Genomic DNA, 17,834 nt, shown 5'->3' with positions numbered 1-17,834 from the left:
TTGAGCGTATGCAACGCGAGCTCCAACAATTGAAGGAACGAAGGTGCCCTCAACTCGTTCATTTTGCCGATGATGAAGAGGATCGCTACAGTTCGGCTACCCGTGATCATAACAATCGAGCCTATGTCGATGCACCGACGATCCATAAGATAGCCAAAGAAGCGTGACCGTTAGGGGGAGATTGGACCATCTATAAGAACCCTTTTCACGGAGAACATCGTTCAGGACACGATGTGCCCTAACTTCAACCCCATCAATTTCTTCTATGATGAATGTGGCGACCCACAATATCATTTATACAGTTTCGCACATCAATGTTGCACCTCTTCTCTGATGGGATAAAAGTGTCGAGTGTTCGCAATATCTTTGGTCAAGGCTGCAAAACTATGGTTCAACAACCTCTAGCGCCCGACTCGATCGCTTCATTTGACCAGTTCAATTCGCATTTTCTACAGCTCGCGTAAGCAGCAAAAGACTAGCATGACTATTTTCAACTTAAAGCAACGAGACTGAGAGACTTTGCGAGGATACTTGAAACATTCCCGAAAATATATATAGGGACTTACTTTTTACAGTTTAAAAATTTCTATTTGTAGTTCAAACATAATCCTATTTGTATCTGAACGCCCAGACCGGGCGCCCAAACTGGAACCGGGCGCGCATTCCCGAACCGAACGCCCAAACCGGGCGTTCACCAAGCGCAATTTTGAAAGAAAAAACCCTACAAATCGATTTGCAGAGCTGTTTAACATGAAATTACAACCGAAATTTCCTACCCAATGCAATTAAAACTTTTAGGAGTTGAAAATACCTCAAAATTTCGATGAATTTGGCTTGTTTTTACTTGAATTCGAATTTTTTGATTTTTTTTTCTTTTAAATGTTTCAATTGGGGGAATGGGTGGGAGAGGGTTTGTAGTGAGAGAAGTGCTTTTGGGTATGAACTGCAAATAGCAAAATTCTAACCCAAAAAACATTTCAATATATATATATATATATATATATATATATATGAAACTAGCTAAAAAGGATAAAAACCCAAAGAAAGATCCATTTTTTAATGTTAATATGAGATTTAGCTGGAAATATATTTTGTTCAAATTCTAGGCAACGATTATGCTCCGTCGTTACCTCTCTCCCCTCTCGCTTTCTCTCGGGACCGCCGCCGCCGGTGGCGAATTTTCACCGTAGCACACAGTATCGGTGTGGATCTGGCTTTTCTCATTTAGGTAAGATTTTTTTTTTGGGTTTTTTGCAAAAACCACCCCTGTGTAATCTCGAATTGCTGAAAAACCCCTCGTGTTAAAAATATTAGCACAAAACCCCCTGTGAAAAATAGTCAAAGCCAAAAAAGACCCTACGAGCTCGATGTGTTATACACTCGCGCTTTGTGCGACTGGGCCTCGTGTTTAGGAACTAGAAAGACCTAAATACCCTTTAAATAAATTTTTGAAATTTATAAATTTACCCAAAATATTTTTCATGGGCTCAAAATGAAGTTTTCAGAATTTTCAATTCAATCCCCACTAATTTCAGAAAAGCCCTCTCTCCAAATTGCATAGAACCAAATTGCAATTTTCATAATTTCTCAAAACTTCATCATCTTCTTCCCCTCTCCTGCAGATTTGCAGCTCGCCAAATAAAAAAAAAATAAAACAAACAAAAACCACGGATTCATCTTCATAATAACCTGCCCATTTGCAAAAGAAGAAAAAACATCAAAAGTTGCTTCCTCCATCTAAACCCGCCGGAAGAAAAAAGCACTTCAAGCACAAAAAACACAGCCCAGTACAATACACACACGCACAAAACGTACCTCGATCCAACATCTTGATTTACAAGAGATATGAAAGAACCCATCAAACATAAAACATATCTTTTTTTGGGGTGGGAAAGCAGGTGGGGATGCGGCGGTGGTGCGGCCGTGGTGTTGGTGATGCGGCGGTGGTGCGGACGTGGTGGTGGTGATGCGGCGGTGGTGGTGCGGACGTGGTGGTGGTGATGCGGCGGTGGTGCGGCCGTGGTGGTGGTGATGCGGCGGTGGTGCGTACAATCTGCAGACGGCTTATGGAAGAATTAATTGGGTTTCTTTTTCTTTCTTTTTAATCTTTTTGCATTTTATTTATTTAATTGAAATATAAATTATTAAAAAATATGAGGGTTACTTTAGTCATTTCCTAAAAGTCAACTGTTAATTTCGAAATAAGGACCCGTGTGCTTCGTCAAAAATAATATAGGGGGGTCTATGCTAATATTTTTAACATGAGGGGTTTTTTAACCATTCAAAATTTCACAGGGGGGTCTATGCAATTAGCTCTTTTTTTTTCTTTCTATTTTTATTTCTTCTCTTTCTGTGAATGTATGGGTATATATAGTAATTGTTCTTTGCCCAATTGCCCTTCTAGACTGTCTTCTGTGTATTTTTTTCTTATCTCTTGGATTGTCGTTTTATCTTTTTTTATTTCATATTTTTTTTGGAATTGATGGGATTTACTTGATTCCATGTTCTGACCTAATTTTTTTATTTTTTTCCCCAAAATTATACAGATTCTTCTTAGGATGGGTTTGGGTAGTACTGCCCTCTATAGATCTTTGACATGAGATTAATTTTTTGCAATTATGTTCACACACACACACACACACACACACACACACACATACAGAGAGGGGCATCTTTCTTCCAAAAATGCTTTAAGAATCAAGCAAGAAAGTATGTGTACATTTGCATCTCTAACCATTATTTAGTAACAACTGCAAAAAAATCTAGCTTGTTGTAGGTTTATTACACGAGTATGCGTCGTAAAAAAAAATAAGATCGAGTTTTAGATATTACTACATTGAGTTGTTTATGTAAATACAATTAAACCTCTATAAATCAATACAGTAGGGACCAACGAAATTCTATTAATTTAGCGAATTATTAAATTATCGAGTTAATAATTTAACACGCTTTCACCGAGTGGGGACCGGGAGAAACTATTATTTAATCAATGTTATTAATTTAACGAGGTTCTACTGTATGCAAACTTTTGATTAGACCCTTCAAATTCTTGAAATTCTTATGCAGGTCGCACTACTTATTATGCTGCGTGAAGTAGAAGGTAGCTTGCTCGTCGTTAAAAAGCTAAACGAAAACAGAGAGGTACGAACGAGCGAGATCGCGACCTCCCTTTTGAAGCAGCTATCACATTTCAAAGCCTGCAAAAACGGCTACTTAATCGAAGTGACCAAACTGATTAGCATAGGGAATGGGGAGTGCAAGTTCAGCCCGCAGTACATCATTTTTCCGGTGAACTTCCTCTGCAATTTCTTCACGCCCGTCGAGGGGGAAGTGATGGACGGGGTAGTGTATAGAGTAATCGGGGGCGGTGTGTTTATCAAGTCCGGACCGATGAGTTATGTCTATTTATCGGACCGGAAGATGCCGAATTACAATTACGTTTTGGGGGAGAATCGAAATCCGAGGTATGTGGGGGTTGATTTGTCCAGGATTGAGATCGGTGTTTTGATTCGATTTAGGGTTTTGGCTGCTAAGTGGGTGGAGGATAAGTATAGGGAGTTTCGAGTTCTTGCGAGTATTGATGGTGATGGGCTGGGCCCAGTTTCGATGAACGGTTTTGACGGTGTCGATTTTGAAATGCCTTGCAGCAATATTATATAATATAGTTTGGTGAAATATTTATGTATGTTGCTTTTGTAAATTAAGTTTTAGATGAATGTGTGCTCGTAGTTGCAAGATTGTGTACTTAATTTGTTTCAAATTAGTTTTCGTATAAGATTTTGGCACCCGCCTTGTTTCGTTATATATATCGGATAAGTTTATATTAGATGAGATTGGATTAATTCTATATTGAATAGTTACCTATTTAACTAGTAAGATAAGATTCGATATTTTACTAAATTTGTTAAATTCTGGTATTATATGTAATAATTAATATGACTATAAAACTTTTTATTTGAAGGATAAAATAGATTTTTTTTTTGTTTATCACCTCCTATAAATTTAATCTCGAGGGGACAAATGCTACTAGTTTAATGAAATAATAGCACTTAATAGCCGGACTTTAAGTTTTGTAGCAAGGTTGAGTAAATACGAATTTCGTCAATCGAATGTCTTACCAACTCCTACTATTTAGTCAATAAAGCATAAGAGCAGTAACCTATATAACATGGCTAAAAATGACTTTTCTTATAATTATATTCCTTTTGTGTTTTTTAATCATTATTTGAAATGATTTAACAATTTTTTATTTTTTTTAGAGGATGATTTAACAAAATTGGAAAAAATTGATTAATGTATCATTGAAATTTTAAAAGTGAACGGCAAAAGAATTACAAAATAATCTCTTAAAAATATAAGAAATATTAAAAATATCTTATATATAAAAGAAAGAAACGTTGGGCAATCTTAGAAAAATCGTAATGATATTTTTGTAATTATTTATTTTTAATATTTTTTCTGTACTAATTTTCAACAATTATCAATCTCCTATTTTTTATCAATATATCTCAAATCTTAATATATAAAGATAGAAATTCGATTTGTTAAATCTAAACCTATATATTTGGATTATAAATTTTAATATGTAAGATTTAAAAACACTAATGTTATATAAAATATGAATAATACTACATTATTAAATTTTACTATGTTAATGTTCTATATTTTCTTATCATGTATTAAATTAATTTTTTTTTTCAGTTTTTAAATAATATCCCGTGCACGGGAACAAATTATAAAATAAGAATAATAAAGAGAATATTTAGCCTTTAAATAATTTTTTAAAAGTAATTCTTATAATTAACCAGCTTGCCCTAAAATTACAAAATATGAATCTTGATTCTTCAATGGTAAAAGGGGTGGGTAAATCGCTATTCTCGAGACCTCCACTAAATTAAAATTGCGCTCCCTCGCTCAACACGCTCCCCCCCAACTGAGCAGGGTTTACAGATAAATTTCGGAAATTTTCCTTCTCACTAGAAATTGTTTGATGCATTCTCTCTCTTACAGGTAGCTGTTTTTTTTTTCCCCTTATTTTTTTGTTTATTACATCATCTTCCCCACTTCAATTTCTTCAATAGTGCATAAAGCTCGAATCTTTTACCTTTTTTGTGTGTGTGTGTGTTCAGTTCTTGATATGGGTTTTCAATGTATTTTGTTTCTGCTGTGTGTTTGATGTAGCAAAAATTTTGAATTTTGCTTTCTGATGATAGTTTTGACTTTTAAATGTATTTTGTGCTAATTCATGAATTGGGTTTTTCTTAAAGCCCTTCTTTCTGAAGTAATTTGTACTCTTTCCCCCCTAATTGAGGTGGGTGGGTATGTATGTATATTTACTACTGTTTTACAAGTGTTGAAGGTGTAGTGTAAAGTTAATATCATTGTTCTTATCATTAATTAAACAAGCTTACGCTTTTAATCTTCGCTACTCGATTCGTATCTTCGAAGATTTCGGAAAAGCCCTTACCACAAAGAAACTGTTGTTATTTATTGCTGATCAAGAATTTCGATATTTATCGTATATGTAATAGTGTTCTTAAATGCACGACAGGTACTAATACTATCGCGAAAAGAAAAGAAAAAAAATGTTTCTTCAATCGCAATTGTCGTGGAATGTGGTGGTCCCCGCCGAAAACATCGACGCCGAAGGATTAATGCTGCAAAAGGCCATTCTGATTCGCCTTCTAGAAGACTTTTCGTCCAGGAAGGCATTGAAAGAGATCGGCTACTTAACCGCGGTCACAACCCTAGACCACATAGGAGAGGCTACGGTGAGGCAGCACACGGGCGATCTCCTCTTCCCCGTCGAATTCAGCTGCATCACCTTCAAGATGTTTCCCGGTGAAGTCTTGGAAGGGGTGGCCCACAGCGTTATGAAGCAAGGGGTTTTCTTGAGATGCGGGGCCGCTGAGAAAGTGTACGTCTCTCCTAGCAAAATGGCCGGGTACAAGTTTGTGCCCGGCGAGAATCCCGTTTACAAGAACGACGAAAAATCGTTGAGAATCGAAAAGGGTACCAAAGTTCGATTTTTGGTGCTCGACGAAAAGTATGATGAGATCGAGAGGGATTTTCGGGCTGTTGTTAGCTTGGAGGGTGAATTTCTTGGCCCTATTTTTGTTTAGGGTTAATTACAATCAGATCCCTTTAAAATGGGGAAATTACAGAGTTTTTCCCTCTCATTTTTCGTAATTATTGTTGCCTCCCTCTCTGTATTTTCGATGTTTTTGCGTAATAGTGAGCAGAAAATGTGATATGAAGTGTTGGGATTTTTGTAAGGGAGCAAACTTGGATCGGAGAAGGGGAGGGGTGATTCTGTAATTACGTTAAATTAGAGGGGTCTGATTGTAATTATCTCTAGTATTGTGTGTGATCTTTGATGTTAGTCAAGAATACTACTTCAACAAGTGTGGTTTGCTTTGTATTCAAGAAACATTTCAAAAGTATTTTTGACAACTCTGCTTAGGAAGTATTACTAATTATTCAATAAAATTTAGGGCAAATTACTGCCACCTCTAATAAGTTTAAATTATGAAAAAACCCCCAATGTTTGGGTAATTACAACAAACCGTGAATTAAATATGCATAATAAACATATTACATTTTCAAGAATGGAGTATCAAAATATTTGATTTGATTTAATATATTTATAGAAGATGCTCCTCACTCAACTTTTTGCTGTCTTTTATATTCTTTAAAGATTCTCATCATCAAGGTATAAAGGTGGCAAAAGAACCTGAATAATAACTTGCATGTGAGGAATCTCTATAAGCAAGTTGTGCAAGCATGTGTTTTAATTTAATTTTTAGGTCAAATTAGTGTCATCGGGTCTAATTACGAAAAAAAATCCCTCTTATTTGAGTAATTATAACCACCTTTCAATTATGTATTGCCTTACGAATAAACCCCTATTTCAATAGATAGATTTGACACCATAAAACTAACGTGTAAGACAATACATAGTTAAGGGGTTAGTTGTAATTACCAAACTATGTGTAATTTTTTATAATCTAACATTACCTCAAGTGTGACCGTAATTTGGCATAATTGTCACTGTGGTAAAAAAAACTAATTTTTAGTTAATTTTTATTCAAATTGCACCTATTTGAGGTGTATTTGTAAAATTAAAACATCAATAATACATATTTCCTATATTAATGAATAGGGACAAGTGTAATGCCCACCATGCAATCCAATGATGTATTTTGATGTTACAACAAACATTTATTAGCTAAGCCACTAGTACTAGTAAATGTGTACCATTTTATAAATAGCTAAAAGTAGTGGTGCATTTTGAAATTAAAGAAGATTGAATGAACTACAATAACCAACTCCTATTTTTCATTCATTCTCTTATACACACATCACAAAAATTTGACCAAATCCATTTGTAGATATTGTTTACTAACATAAACAATATGACAATTTTTTTTTCTCACAAAATTGTGAGAATTAATGGACATATTGAAATTAGTTGTCTTGTTATCTCCCACAAAATTACCAAACATCGCCGCGAATTAATAACTGAGGTATTATTCGATTAAACAGGTCGAACTATTTTGGATGTTCGGTTTGTTGTATTACTATATCTAGTATTAAAATTGTTAAAATCTAGTACTAATATGATTTCTCGACAACAGTCACAATTTAGAAAATAACCATATCCTCAATTTGTCTCGGTTTTGGAATAAATTGTCAATTTTCTTTTCACAGTTCACTTATTCAAGCGAATGTTTATTAGTAAGAGGTTTATTTATTACATATAAATTTGATAACCAATTTTTTTTAAAAATATATATAAATGTTTTAGAAATTTTGTAAAATACAACACACAAATATTCATCAATTCCTAGTGGGAAAAAAAAGAACACAAGTAGAGATGAGTGATGATACCTTTAATAATTGTGAAAAAGAAGTAAAAGTGCAATTAAGCCCCCATAGTTTCACTTAAATAACTTTTACACCCCAAATATTTAACCAATCCCTACAAATCCCAAGTCCAATCAATCCTCAAAGCTCCAGTCTGCCGGACTTTGTCTTTTACCCTCCCCAGCGCACACACACACACACACACACACACACACACACACACACACACACACACACACACAGTGAGAGAGAGAGAGAGAGAGAGAGAGAGAGAGAGAGAGAGAGAGAGAGAGAGAGAGAGAGAGCAAGGGAAAGGTCAGATCTCTCTCGCTATTTTAATCTTCTGCGGTTTTCTGCTCAGGTAAAACGGCGCCGTATTATTGGTTAATTTTCGTTCTCCACTGCCATATTTTGCTTTCGTAGATGATTTTGTTAATTGTTTTGGAAGAATGCAGTGCTAGTCTCTGTTAATGAGGTTGAATTGATTTGGTGAATTGATTGTGTGTGTGTGTGTGTGTTTTAAATGTATTGTAGTTGTATTGGGTCCGAGTTGGTTAACTTTTCCCTTTCTTTTTTACTCAATCAAGATGTAATTTTTAGCAGATACAATTCTAAATTGGGTATATATAACCGTGGTTAAGCGGCTCGAGTTTAGAATTTTTCGTATGAATATGCATTATTTTTCTGTTCATTCTTCAATACTGTGGATTTATGAGGTTTAAAAGAGCTTCAGAAAATTCGGGGTTACTTAGTAGGATGATAACTATGATAGCATTTTTGGGAAGAAACGGTAATCAGTCGATAGAGAATCATATTGAAAAATTAGAGAAGTTAATAGATTTTCATTTTAGCAGGGTTCTGTTTTTGTTTTTGACTTTGTTTTTGTTTGTTTCAGCTGCTTGGCTGTTCGAGTGGGGGATTAATCATCCCAATGCTTCTTGCTCTTCGTTGCTCGGGTTTTTTCTAGGAATTAAAACTGAAAGTGAATGTGTTTTAAATAAAGGGTTTTATTAAGACAAGAAAAGATGCAAAAGGATAATGGTTCTGGTGGTACATCAACACCTACTGCACGGTTACGTCGGCGCAGAGGTTCAAACGAGGTAAGGTGCCTTTTATAATTGTTTCCTATCTCAATATATAGTATTTTACAAAAATAAAAGATAATCTATGTCCTCATTTTAGATTTCAAGAGATTGTAAGGCAGGCAGACAATTTCGGAAGTTACTTCCATCGTATTTTTCATGCTTAACTTAGTAATATAGTTGTAACTATGCTGAACTGTAAGGAAAAAACTGATTAGCCTCGTATGCTAAATTGGAATAGATCCTTAATTTAAACTGTTTTAGCCTTTGAATTTGCTGCTTTTAAAAATCCTCGTTTCTTTGCATTTTTCATTTCTACAACTCCAGTTCCCTCCAGAAGTTGATAGAGCAAATGGGGGCCATCTGCTTGTTAACGACAATACCAAGTACAAGTCAATGTTAATCCGGACATATTCAACGGTTTGGATGATTGGAGGATTTGCGTTAATTATTTACATGGGTCACCTTTATATCTGGGCCATGGTCGTCGTTATTCAAATTTTTATGGCTAAGGAACTGTTTAATTTGCTAAAGAAAGCGCACGAAGATAGGCACCTCCCTGGTTTTTGGCTCTTAAATTGGTCAGTAAACTTAACATGTTCACCTCTCTCAAGTTTATGTTAATGATGATTTACTTTTTTGCCGTTTGGATGTTATCTCTCTGCATATGAAAAGTTAGACTCTAGCTTCTCTAATATTTTAATTCGTTCGAGTTTTATGGTATCTCAATTATCTTTCCGAGTTGTTTGTTTAAGTTGAACTTGTTGCAAACTAGTTCCGTGATGCACAAAGCTCGTGGAAATTCAATATCATAATATATTCCTGATCTTAACTTTCTTGTAAAAATCTATGTTTTCCTTTGTTTCCTTATATTTGACATAGAGACATCAACCCTACATATATGTTCATCTTTCTTTCGACTAATTTTCAGGGGGTTCCACTAAATTTACGTTGTTACGAGCTTTTCTTCAACGTTTGAAGCCATGAGGATAAAATTAGCAGTTATTAGCTAATAGGTCAAAACTAGTTGTTTGAAACTTTGTAGAGTTGTATGTAAAGCTAATATGTCATGTGAAAGATGATATTGACTTTAACTACAAATTGTCTGTGACGGGGTTCTGTACCTTAATACTTGAATTTGGAACCAATAAATCACATATAGTTTATACTTGAATTGGATTTTATTTTTGTTGTTTGTTTTTCATAAATCAATGCATTTGTTTTCAGGCACTTCTTCTTCACGGCGATGCTATTTGTGTATGGTCGCATTCTCAGTCAGAGGCTTGTGAATGCCGTTACTATGGACAAGTTTTTGTATAAGCTCGTGGGCAGATTAAACAAGTATCATATGGTTACCTGTTATTTCTTATATATCACAGGTTAGTTCGGATAGTCGGTTACCTTGTTTCATTTTCTTTACTTCTCTTCCAATATATGAAAAACTAAAAAATATCTTCTGTTGGTGGATTTCAGGTTTTATGTGGTTCATTCTTGCACTGAAGAAGAAGATGTACAAGTATCAATTCGGCCAATACGCATGGACGCATATGATTTTGATTGTGGTGTTTACGCAGTCGTCTTTCACCGTGGCAAATATTTTTGAAGGAATTTTCTGGTAACACATCTTTGATTTCTTTGTTCTAATTGCACTTTATACTGAAACCCCCAAGCTTAATCCCGATTCTGTTGGACGGTTAAATTTATATTGAACTAATCTAGAATTTACGCTATTCCACAGTTTTCTTATAGAAATCAACCCACTAAGATTATTTTACTAATTGATATTTTATATCTATGTTCCTTTATCAAGTAGTGGAACTGACTATGGAATCCGCTAATTACATTGAAATATATTAATAGTGTGTGAATAGCTTCAAACAAAGATTAACAACAATGCAGGTTCCTTCTTCCAGCATCACTTATCGTGATCAATGATATTGCCGCTTACATATTCGGGTTCTTCTTTGGGAAAACTCCTTTGATCAAACTTTCACCGAAGAAAACATGGGAGGGGTTTATCGGAGCTTCGTTTACAACTATGATCTCTGCCTTCTTGGTGAGCAATTCATCCATTTAGAAGTAAATAAGTTTAATAAATTACATAATCTTTGTTTCAGTGACAAGGGTTTTGTATTTATCCACCAATTTTGGTCCTGAAAAATTACCGGTTTATAAAATTTTCGTTTTTGCAGATGGCAAATATATTGGGTCGTTTTCAGTGGCTAACATGCCCTAGAAAGGTACTTGCTGTATTACAAATTTACAATCATTCTTCTTTGGTTAGGTAGTTATATATCTGTTTTCTGGGAAGCTTAACTTTCTTTTGGATTCTTGATTATATAGGATTTATCGACTGGTTGGCTTGAATGTGATCCTGGTTCGTTGTTTAAGCCGGAATATTTTACTGTGCCTGATTGGTTCCCAGTATGGGTAAGTGCATGTTTATCTAAATAAAATTACGTTTCTCCGCAATTGATAGAACTATCCTAATACCTTAATCTTTAACTACAAAGGCTAAAATTGTCCTTTTGTTGGAAGATCGAAGACTTTCCAGAACCCTTTATTTTTTTTGAAAAATTCAGATGTTTTCATAATTTTCTTCGTCCTCGCATTCGTAGCGTAATGATTTCTCGATATGAATTTAACTAATTATGACTGCACATACCCTCACCTTTAATTGCAGTTTCCGTGGAGAGAGTTTTCTATCTTACCCGTGCAGTGGCATGCACTGTGCCTTGGTCTCTTTGCATCAATTATAGCACCATTCGGAGGCTTTTTCGCCAGTGGCTTTAAAAGAGCTTTCAAGATCAAGGTTATTCTTTTTTATTTTTTTATTTGTTTATTTTTATAATTATTTAATCCAAATTTTATTCGGTATATTTATGTTAAAATCTGATTTTCTTATCTGACCTGTCCCAGGATTTCGGAGATAGCATCCCCGGACATGGTGGAATCACTGATAGAATGGATTGCCAGGTGAATTCGAAAAAACAATAAAAAAATTGTCATTTAAAATACGAAATCAATGATTAAAATAATAAAAAAGAAATTCTGAAATTTACTAAATTTGTTATGTCTGAATCAACTGCGCAGATGGTGATGGCTGTTTTTGCGTATATCTATCACCAGTCGTTTATTGTACCGCAGAGCTTGTCGATCGAGATGATTATGGACCAGGTAAAATAGTTATATACCTCTAATTATTTACGAAGCCATCTAATTTTTTTTCTGAGTATATAAAAAAAATTAAAACACGAATATTTGTGGTGTAGATACTGGTAAACCTTCCGTTCGAGGAGCAGCAAGCTCTGTACGTGAAACTCGGACAGCTAATCATGGAGAGGCAATTTGGGGAATCCTAAAATATCCGAGTCAACTGGTCTCCGTAGTAAACTCGCATCTTCGTCTTCTTCCACATTGTCGTGTATTCTAGTTTGATTTTTTTTTAAAACTCGAATGTTTATGTACATGATCGGTTATTTTTCTTTCCTTTGTTTGTACTTGATAATTTAGCTGCAGGCGAATTCGACATTTTTGCGTTTGTATAGTTCTTGCGCCATTGATGAGTGATGACTGATGACTGATGATTACTATATTCAGCTTTTTTTTTTTTTTTTTTGCTGCATTCTGTGGTGAGGATTGATTGGTATGTAATTCCTTCAATGTGGTTGAAGTTTTAGCGTGAAGGGTATTTTAGTCTTATTCGTATACTTTTGTACAATCCATGAACATTTATTAATTTTTTTAGTACGAGGAAACAACTCAAATCGATAAAAATTAACATAAAACTCGAATTGAACAAAAATTAAGATCGTACACTCTTATATTAGCTAATCTTATCATGAAAACTGCGCGACCGATGAGTCTTTTATTTCCTCTTTATTTATTTTTTTGTGTGTGTATTCTATTGCTACTAATATTATAAAAATTACAATCTTTTTTATTTATTTGAAACATTTCACAAAAAAATTCATTTTTAGAAAAATGTTTTATTTAATAGAAAAATGTTATATATAAACACTCTTATTATTTCATAATTCAAACTTACTTTCTCTCTCTAAAGAAAGAATTCCACGAAAATCAGAGTGACCCACGGGACGAAATGTCGTCGGCAGCTCCGCCACCCATCTCCGCCGTGCTCCGCCCCTGGCCGCTATTCCTAGACCTATCAGCACTCAGCCTCCCAATCTCCGTCTCCGAATCCACCTACCGCCTCACCCAAAATCTCCGCTTCTTCCTCCCAAACTACGCCGTCATCACTCTCCTAATCTTCGTCGTAACCCTCGTCACCCGCCCCCTCCCCTTAATCCTCTTCCTCTGCATCTCCGCCGCGTGGGTGTACCTGGTTTTATGGCGCGACGAACCACTATCCGTCTTCGATTTCGAAATCGATCAGAAAATTGTCGTCGGATTTCTCGCCGTATTGACCTTGGTCGCTCTCTTCTGGACCAAAACATGGTCCAAGCTCTTCGTTTCAGTGATCGTCGGAGCTGCGATCGTGCTCTTTCACGGCGTGTTGAGGGCGCCGGAAGATTCCTTGGAAGATTCGCCGTACGGGTCGTTGCTCAACGTTGTGGACAGTCCGAGGGGAGAATATGCTAGTGTCTGATGAACTAGGGTTTGTGATTTGGGGGAAAAAAAATTTAGGTATTGAATTTTTAGTCCTGAATTGCAATTGCTTTGTGTTTACTGTTTGCCATTTTTCTGATCACCAGTGCTTTGGATTAATGAGAATTGCCTTTTGGTTAACACATTCTTGATTTCATGTCTTTGTTTTCTTGTAAATTTTTTCATGAGTTTGATAAGCTTGCATAAATTTTTTTGAGTTGATATAATTTAGGGTAGGCTAAATTGCGCCAACATCCGAGGTAAGATCAAATTACGAAAAAAATCATTTTATTTAGATAATTATAACCATCTTCTTGCACGTCTACTCTTACGATGTCAAATTTAACAGAATCTGATTTCGTGGAATGTTCTTTAGTCTGTACTCGTTTTGCAAAAAGGCACTGGTGCACCGTAATTTAGTACTTACAAACCAAGAGACGCATCTTATGATCATCTTGTATCAAAATATGGAGCTCGAATTGGATCAAAACCGGTACAAATTGAAGAATTCTACATAATCTTAGTTGTAATTACTCAAATATGAAGAATTTTTTTTTTGTAATTTGACCTTAAATCACGGGTGGCCGTAAGTTACCCTTTAGGATAATAGACAGAAAAAACAGAGACATGAACGAAATCATGAAATTCCAGTTAAAAAAAACAAACAAAAGTAACAATATTGAGCCATGTATATATATATCTACATATACAAACAAGTTCTTGTTAATCAAGATTCAAGAATAGCATATTTTCTCTTGATCAATTCATAAAGTTCAGTTCCATCTTCTCCTTTTCATTAGACGAAGGGCGACGATTAAATCAAGATCCAACGAGACCTTTGTGACGGGCGTAAGAAATTATAAGTACAAAAAGTACTGCACAGATAATCCCTGTGAGGACAACCACCTAAAGGAATTACAATAGAAAATTGAAGTTATCGAACGGTAATTAGAATTTTGTTTCGGGATAAAAAGAAAAGAAAAATGATGATGAAATTGAATATAAAATAAATGCTGACCCATTTAAATACGTATCCATGGTCATCGTTCCACGTATACGGAATGTTCATACCGAATATTCCAGCCACCAAAGAATAAACAGATAAACACACAGTTCCTGAGCTGAGCAAGAGTTCTAACTGCAGGCCATAAAGGTAAAGAATTAATAATATCAATAGAGTTAATTATCGAGCTTTTTTTTTTCTTCACGAAATTCAGTCAATAAAAGATGATAGTGCATCGAACAAAACCTGAATCAGCTGATTTCGGTGATTGTCAAGCTGAAATTCACGGGCATAAAAAGAGTTTAAACCATGTAACGTTTGAACGAGAAAATATTATATATTTTCAATCGAACATTTCTTTTTCTTGCTAACTTACGATACCTGGATATTGATATAATCTTCTGTGTTATCAATGTATTCTCGCAGCTGCAAAAAAAAAAAAAAGAAGCTATGTATTAAATAAAAACGATATGCTGAAAGGCATATAACTCTGTGCCTCCGTTTGAACAAGATACAGAAACTCAGATATTTTTTCGAAAAATTTATATTTTACGTACCGTGGTCAATTTGTTGAGTGTGCCATCAATTTGCATAAAATATGCCTGCAGCAAAAACAACCCATTAATTAAAATTAAAACAACTGTCAAAAAATAAAACTCGGATATACGATCAATTAATATTTTTTTTTACCTCGAGAAGCATTTCGAGTTCCTCAACATCATTTTCATCTCCACGAACAGTAGCTACACTTGCCCTACTAGCCCTCGATATTTTGGAGCCTATAGTAGGTGACATAAGGAACCAACTAGCAGCACCCGCTTCGCTCAAAGGAGACGCACCGGATAACTTTCTAGACAAGTAAAGATCCGCCATGTCATCATCATCGTCCAATAGCTGCTCTAGCTCATCTCTCACCTGCATGAATATTTTCTTTCGTGTGATAATAAAGAAGAAAAGTGGTACTATACCTAAAATAATAAGGGGTCAGACGGGAATTTTGACGATCGATTAAAACGGGATCTTTACCTTTTGTACGCGACCAGTCAACCTTGTCATTTGACTCTTTAGTTTACGCACTCGGTCTAAATTACGGCTACTAATCTGCAAGCGGAGATCATAATGAGGCAACGTAAAATACTTGAAATTCAAATTTTCAATGTGAGCAGTGTAAAATACAATATGACCGTTTTCAATATGGTATAAAACACCATATTCGCTAGTACAAAGACAATACTAACCTTTGACGTAAGCATATCGAGAGCTGGATAAACAGCTGTCTCCAGTTCTATTGTGCGGGCATTCAGATAACTACAAATCGCTTCCAATGCTACCTCGAGAGCTCGAAATTCAAATGGAGAGTCTGCAATTTCCATACAGATTATTAAGTATACACTAAAGAGAAATATATCGTTTCAGAAAAGAAAAATACCATCTTCTTCTGCAGTTTCCATATCATTGTGAGCAGCCAAATTGCCGTATCTATTTTCTTCTCGACTCAGATTTTCTGGTTTTAGACGCCTTCGAAGATCCTCCACTATAGGGACAACATTATCATCCAACGGATCACGAAGCAATACCTAACATATATCAAAGTCAAAAATCGAAGACTGTGATTATATTTCAAGAATCATCAGATAATTTATCAATACTAAATCTTGATTTTCACAAAAAAACTATTCATCCTGTGAATTCGACTTTTTATGATCCCACGAGCTTGAACGAACAAGAACGACAAAGGTAAGAATTGAAGTCAAACTAATTTTGACGAAGCAAAGTCAAACCAAAGAATGTGACTAAAGCATCACCCGAAGTCTAATGTATTTCAAGAATCACCATATAATTTATCAATACTAAATCTTAATTTCCACACACACACACACACATACACACACACACACACAAAAAAAAAAAAAACTATTCATTTTGTGAAACTCGACTTTTGGTGATCACGCAAGCTTGAACAACAAGAATGACAAAGGTAAGATTGAAGTCAAACTAATTTTGACAAGCAAACACTGAATTTTCTATTGAAGCAATCAATTCAAAATTGAAAATACACATCTATTCAGAATTTCTGGTAATTTACAAAATAAAAAATCGAAAAATGATATACAGAACAAAAAACATAGATATTAATTTATTTATTTTTTTCGTAAAAAACTGACCTCGTCTGCTGTAATGATAGCTTTGATATGCTGCAAATGCACACAGAAGAAAGAAGAAATGTTAGTACGTACAAATTAAACACCTTTCAAACAATATTGACTAATTTCAACCCCAAAAAATAAAAAATAATAATAAAAAAATAAAAAAATCAATTAATATTCTTAAAAAATTCAATCTTGTACCTTAAATATAAAATTTTAATAATTCAAAAAAAAAACCCCAATTACTTGATTCTTCACAAAATTGAGAAGATTTTTACCTCTAAATTGAGAACAATGGCTCTCTCGCGGCCGAGGATGGTGGAGGGGTAAGACAAGAGGGGGTCGAGGATGCGGAGATCGCGGGCGTGAATTTGCACGCGCTGCATGATCGCGTGTTTATCGACATCCATGAGGTTTTCGTGGCCGGAAGAGTCCATCAGAATCCAGCTTCTCGACCCGCCGCCCTTTTTCTTGAACCCGGCAACGGCGGTCGGAGTATCCACCGGCACCACGCAGCCGCCGTCTCGACCCGCCATTCTCAATTACCATTAGTGAGAAAGAAAAAAAAAAGAAATCAAACACGAATTTCTAGGTTTTGATTTTTTTCCCCCCTTTGTATACATACAATCCTAGAGAGAGAGAGAGAGAGCATTTATAGAAAGATTACATAAATTCGTTCTTTTGTGTATGTAATCTTTCTCATAGGAGGGGGATTCGTATTCCCCAGTAGAGAAAGTTTGAATTATTTACGAATTTGGGTTTACTTAAAAGGGTAAAATTCATTTTTCACCCCTATACTATGCGAAATGTATTATTTACCCCCCTTACGTATCCTTTTTTTCTAATTCCGTTAGGCAAACCCTTTGACCGACTAATGCAAACAAATGTTGCCTATTTTTTTCACCAATTTTTTCACTTTTTTCAGACTTTATTTTTTCACGTTGTTGACTCATTTTTTGATACTATTTCAGCCATTTTTCTTATAAGAAAACTGAAAAGTCGAATAAATAAGATCGAAGCTTTACAGATTTTTCATTAAACTTTCTAATGTTTTAGGGGTGATTGTAATTACCGATACTACAGGGACTTTAAATTTATTTTAGCATACTTTAGGAGCGTATGCATAAT

The 17,834-nt window shown here is 35.0% G+C and overlaps 4 protein-coding genes and 1 pseudogene across 5 annotated transcripts; 4 read left to right on the top strand and 1 right to left on the bottom strand.

Moving 5' to 3' along the window:
- The first annotated feature begins 1,030 nt into the window (after positions 1–1,030).
- On the top strand, positions 1,031–3,826 carry LOC105962918 (DNA-directed RNA polymerase subunit 7-like protein). Its single transcript, XM_088820669.1, has 2 exons — positions 1,031–1,228; positions 3,067–3,826. The coding sequence occupies exon 2, from the start codon at positions 3,082–3,084 to the stop codon at positions 3,658–3,660; it is 579 nt and encodes a 192-aa protein (XP_088676795.1). The 5' UTR covers positions 1,031–1,228; positions 3,067–3,081; the 3' UTR covers positions 3,661–3,826.
- A 1,000-nt stretch (positions 3,827–4,826) lies between these two features.
- On the top strand, positions 4,827–6,453 carry LOC105962919 (DNA-directed RNA polymerase V subunit 7). Its single transcript, XM_012987263.2, has 2 exons — positions 4,827–5,010; positions 5,552–6,453. The coding sequence occupies exon 2, from the start codon at positions 5,586–5,588 to the stop codon at positions 6,120–6,122; it is 537 nt and encodes a 178-aa protein (XP_012842717.2). The 5' UTR covers positions 4,827–5,010; positions 5,552–5,585; the 3' UTR covers positions 6,123–6,453.
- A 1,418-nt stretch (positions 6,454–7,871) lies between these two features.
- On the top strand, positions 7,872–12,631 carry LOC105962894 (phosphatidate cytidylyltransferase 1). Its single transcript, XM_012987236.2, has 12 exons — positions 7,872–8,227; positions 8,762–8,966; positions 9,276–9,529; positions 10,176–10,327; positions 10,422–10,563; positions 10,848–11,004; positions 11,141–11,188; positions 11,292–11,378; positions 11,632–11,760; positions 11,868–11,924; positions 12,042–12,125; positions 12,221–12,631. Exons 2-12 carry the CDS (start codon positions 8,892–8,894, stop codon positions 12,308–12,310), a joined length of 1,275 nt encoding a protein of 424 aa, XP_012842690.2. The 5' UTR covers positions 7,872–8,227; positions 8,762–8,891; the 3' UTR covers positions 12,311–12,631.
- Positions 12,632–12,712: 81 nt separating this feature from the next.
- LOC105959882 (PRA1 family protein D pseudogene) lies at positions 12,713–13,697 on the top strand (annotated as a pseudogene). Its single transcript, XR_016032124.1, has one exon. The product of XR_016032124.1 is annotated as a PRA1 family protein D pseudogene (transcript).
- Positions 13,698–14,184: 487 nt separating this feature from the next.
- Positions 14,185–17,598, bottom strand: LOC105962909 (magnesium transporter MRS2-I-like). Its single transcript, XM_088820668.1, has 11 exons — positions 16,985–17,598; positions 16,725–16,754; positions 15,989–16,136; positions 15,798–15,919; positions 15,586–15,660; positions 15,250–15,474; positions 15,117–15,161; positions 14,941–14,985; positions 14,806–14,835; positions 14,575–14,694; positions 14,185–14,462 (listed from the first exon to the last, which is right to left on the bottom strand). The coding sequence occupies exons 1-11, from the start codon at positions 17,240–17,242 to the stop codon at positions 14,376–14,378; spliced, it is 1,185 nt and encodes a 394-aa protein (XP_088676794.1). The 5' UTR covers positions 17,243–17,598; the 3' UTR covers positions 14,185–14,375.
- Positions 17,599–17,834: the final 236 nt, after the last annotated feature.

Source organism: Erythranthe guttata, chromosome 7 (assembly GCF_056151865.1).
Source record: "Erythranthe guttata isolate IM_541 chromosome 7, IM_541, whole genome shotgun sequence".
Taxonomy (NCBI): Eukaryota; Viridiplantae; Streptophyta; class Magnoliopsida; order Lamiales; family Phrymaceae; genus Erythranthe; species Erythranthe guttata.
This window is presented reverse-complemented; position numbering and strand designations above follow the sequence as displayed.

Coding starts and splice junctions, on each gene's coding strand:
- LOC105962918 (XM_088820669.1), top strand. CDS start 3,082: ATGCTGCGTGAAGTAGAAGGTAGCTTGCTCGTCGTTAAAAAGCTAAAC.
- LOC105962909 (XM_088820668.1), bottom strand. CDS start 17,242: ATGGCGGGTCGAGACGGCGGCTGCGTGGTGCCGGTGGATACTCCGACC. Junction 16,137..16,724: donor CTATCATTACAGCAGACGAG/GTCAGTTTTTTA, acceptor GATATATGTTAG/GTATTGCTTCGTGATCCGTT. Junction 15,162..15,249: donor AACTCGAAATGCTTCTCGAG/GTAAAAAAAAAT, acceptor TTTTTGCTGCAG/GCATATTTTATGCAAATTGA.
- LOC105962894 (XM_012987236.2), top strand. CDS start 8,892: ATGCAAAAGGATAATGGTTCTGGTGGTACATCAACACCTACTGCACGG. Junction 8,967..9,275: donor GGCGCAGAGGTTCAAACGAG/GTAAGGTGCCTT, acceptor CTACAACTCCAG/TTCCCTCCAGAAGTTGATAG. Junction 10,328..10,421: donor TTATTTCTTATATATCACAG/GTTAGTTCGGAT, acceptor GGTGGATTTCAG/GTTTTATGTGGTTCATTCTT.
- LOC105962919 (XM_012987263.2), top strand. CDS start 5,586: ATGTTTCTTCAATCGCAATTGTCGTGGAATGTGGTGGTCCCCGCCGAA.